The 3,730-nt window shown below is 44.9% G+C and overlaps 1 protein-coding gene across 1 annotated transcript; it reads right to left on the reverse strand.

Moving 5' to 3' along the window:
- Positions 1 to 260: 260 nt before the first annotated feature.
- Positions 261 to 974, reverse strand: LOC125195080 (brain acid soluble protein 1 homolog). The gene is made up of 2 exons (XM_048093281.1): positions 645 to 974; positions 261 to 536 (listed from the first exon to the last, which is right to left on the reverse strand). The coding sequence occupies exons 1-2, from the start codon at positions 972 to 974 to the stop codon at positions 261 to 263; spliced, it is 606 nt and encodes a 201-aa protein (XP_047949238.1).
- Between the last annotated feature and the right edge of the window lie 2,756 nt (positions 975 to 3,730).

Here is a 3,730-nt window from a genome sequence, read left to right on the forward strand (position 1 = left end):
TGCCCATGGTACTCTTCCCCCTCTAGAGAGATATTACTCTTTGAGTCAGACTCTTCACTGGACGTGTAGTCGCTGTCACTTAACCTCCTTCTTTCTTCCCGCTCTCTGATCACTATGCTGGCATTGGCAGTGCGCTGTTTCTTTACGGCTTGTTTCTTCTTGGCAGGGGCTTTCCCCTTTCTCTTTCTTTCTTGGATGTACTTGGCTTCTTCGATTTCCATTGCCTCTGCTTCTTCGTCTGCTTGTGTTGAAACGTCCTCCTAGGTGGTAGGCTCGGTCACCACACGGGTACTAGTATCACTTCTTGTCGCCTCCTCCCGACCTACTGACTCTGATGCGAGGTCCAGACCCTCAGCCACCTTGTCAGCATTCTCCTTCTGGTCAGTCGGCGTTGATGATACTGTCCCTGTTGCCATTTGGGTGTCCTTCTGGCTAGCTTTCGAGGGCTTCTCCCCGGGTTTTGTAGGAGTAGTCTTCTCGTCTTCGCTAGAGACCTCCACTGCATCTGCTGCTGTGTTTGCTCCTGCCTTGTTGGACTACCACTTTCCTAAGCATCTCTGTGACACTCTTTGGGGTTTCTGCCTTTCTGCCTTGGGGTTGTTCTTCAACACTAGCCTCCTCTTTACTGGCTTTGGTTTGGTTACCACTGGGGCTTCCTCTTGATGTGTTTCTGGTTCTTGCCTCTCCTCCTCAAGTTGCTCAGCTTTCTCCGGTTGTTCTTCTGTCATCTCCTCCACGGATTGGTGGACTACCCCCTCTGACTCATCTGCTTCCATGGTTGTTTCCCCCCTTCCTACTGCCTGGGATGCGAGGTCCAGTACCTCAGCCACCCCTTCGGGGTTTACCACGATCCTATCTCCCTTGCTCAAAACCGCTTGGAACTCATCATCCGTCATTAACCCTTGCTTCTTGGCCATTTTGTTCAGGTCTATCTCCTCCTTCTTTGCTTCATCGGCTGTGGCTTCAGTGGCCATTATCTCCTCTGCGTTGTCCTTCTCGCCCTCGCTTGCTGCCTCTCCGCTCTCCTTTTCCTCTGTTTCTCCCCAGGTTGGGATCTTGATAGGCAGAAAGAGGGCTAACGTCGAGCGGCTCTATTTTGGGGAGGTCTTTTCGGATGTCGGATTTGAGGTTTTTGGGGTGGTGGTGGGTGGGTTTACTGTGGTTGCAGTTGGGGTAGGGTTTGGTGTCGCCGGCATTCCTCCGGTCAGGCTAAATCCGGCCAGGGTCGCTGTCCAATCTTTGTTCGGGTCTTGTTGCCTTAGATACGTGACATACTTGGATTTTACATGGTTTTAGAGGGTGGTTTTGTATGAATTGGAGCATATTTCGTCTATTATTAGGCGTGTTTATATCTACTTCTCTATTATGTTGGTATGTTGACCATTTTGTTAAGAATGTGTAGAAAAAGGTACAAAATATGTGGATGTGCAGCAGCCTTGGTTTGAGACAATATTTACGGGAGATTTTGAAGTCCAATCAGCCCCTAATGCATACCAATCTCTTCGTCTTCGAAAGAGCTTCGCGTAGGTATCTCACACGCCTCAATCGGAGTTCGGTAGAAGAAGTTATGGCCGTTATACAAACACTGCGCTGTCCAGAAAATCTCACCCGACCGGGTGAATTATTGCCCTATAATTCCACCCGGCCGGGTGGCGTAATTATGCCTGCGAGATTCCAGAGAGTACCAAAGAAGTCCCACCCGGCCGGGTGTATTTCCAGTGGATTAATTCCACCCGGCCGGGTCCGTCATTTTGGCGTTTTTCAAAGCAGAAACGCTATTTTTGAAGAGGAAAATAAGAAGGAAGAATTAGGTCAATTCTATTCATTCTCTACATGCGACAAAACACACGCTCTCTTTTTGTGAAGAACTCTTGGAAGAAGATTGAAGATTCAAGCTTCAATTCCTCCGCCAATTGCGATTCGGATCATGATTTCCATTGTTTTGCTTAGTTTCTTTTTGTTTTCTACCATGAACATGAGTAGCTAAACATCTTTTATGTAGAATTCTTGGTGAAGATGCATTGATTCATAGTTTTAATCCAATTGACTTCGTTTTTATCTAGCTCTTGTAATTGTTTGGTTTATTCCTGTGCTTTTTCCTGTCAATTGCTTGATCACCAATTGGTAGTGTTAGGGTTTCTTAGAGTAATCGGGAGGTGAAATAATTAATCTTGAAAGAGGGATACTTCACACCTTAATTCAATAAAACTCGGGAGAGTTGAGGTTTTGAGTGGGATCTTTAATCTAATCGAACTATTAGGAGTTAGGTCTAAGAATTAGAAGGGGACTTCAATTATTACACCTAATCTACGGATTTCTCACCTCGGGAGGGGGTTTAATCTATATTTGTGATTGATTCAACAATTCTGGAGACTTTAAATGGTAAATCGGTTTCAATTGGGTTAGGCTATGAGTTGTGCATCGGATCCTTGAATTCTGCATATTTCTCTATCATTTTTACAACTTGCTTCTTTGTTTTCTTGTTTAAGTGCTTATTTTAATCTCTGTTTTTATATGCTTTTAGTAGTTGTTAGTTTAAAACCAAAATTCTCGATCGTCTGGATAGTAGTTGAAATTGGTTCGTGGTACTTAGGTTTACACTTAATTGTCTCTGTGGGATACGATATACTCTTGCTTGCTGTTTGCTACGATAGCCCCGTACACTTGCGGGTATTAATTGGGTAAAATAAAGTTGAGTCAAGTTTTTGGCGCCGTTGCCGGGGATGATTTTTGTGTTATATAGCTTGATATCGTGATAATAATCAAGACTACTACTTCAGACATTACTGCTTTATTTTTATTTTTTTTCTTTTCTTTTAATTTTTCGAGTTCTCACAATTGTGTTTCTTATTCAGGTGTTTAACAATATTGACGCCAACAACTTTGAGCTGAAACCAGGACTGATCCAGATGGCGGAAAATAATGCTTTTAGGGGCAAATCCTCAGATGACCCTAACAAGCATATTACCAAGTTCATTCAGATCTGCAACACGACGAAAATGAATGGAGTGACAGATGATCAGATCCGATTGAGACTGTTTCCTTTTTCTTTGGAAGACGCGGCAAAGGATTGGCTCGAGAGTTTGACACCGGGGTCCATTAGAACATGGGACCAGATGGTCCACAAATTCCTGGAGAAGTTCTATCCCCCTAGTGAGGCTATTAAGAGGCAACACGAGATCATTGCCTTCCAGATGATTCCTGCGGAGACTATTAAAGATGCATGGGGGAGATTCAAGGCCCTGCTGAAGAGGTGTCCCAATCATGGCTTATCCCCAACAGTGCAAGTCATTACATTCTTCAAGGGATGTATACCTGAAGCACAACGGGAGTTAAATCTCAGCGCGGGAGGTAATCTTCTCAAGAAAGGAGAGGAAGAGGCGATGGAGGTGATTGAAGAGCTTGCATCCAGTGATGAAGGATGGAGCAACGAAAGGAGTAAGGTGCATAGGGTGGCTTCTACCACGGATCATGATACAATGAGCACCTTATCCGACAAGCTGGATGCCTTAACCATGAAATTTGACTGCATGGCGATGAGGCAACCGTCACAAGAGCCCCAAGGAAGTATGGAGGATGTGAATTACGTGCAGCAGGGGGGCAACATGTATTACAATAACTCACGCCCGAACTTTAATGGTGGAGGATACAACCAGTATGGGAACAAGGGGCATCCAAATCTCTCTTACGGGAATCCAAATAATGCTCTGCAGCCTCCTCCGGGATTCAC

This window comes from Salvia hispanica, chromosome 6 (genome assembly GCF_023119035.1).
Source record: "Salvia hispanica cultivar TCC Black 2014 chromosome 6, UniMelb_Shisp_WGS_1.0, whole genome shotgun sequence".
Lineage (NCBI taxonomy): Eukaryota > Viridiplantae > Streptophyta > Magnoliopsida > Lamiales > Lamiaceae > Salvia > Salvia hispanica.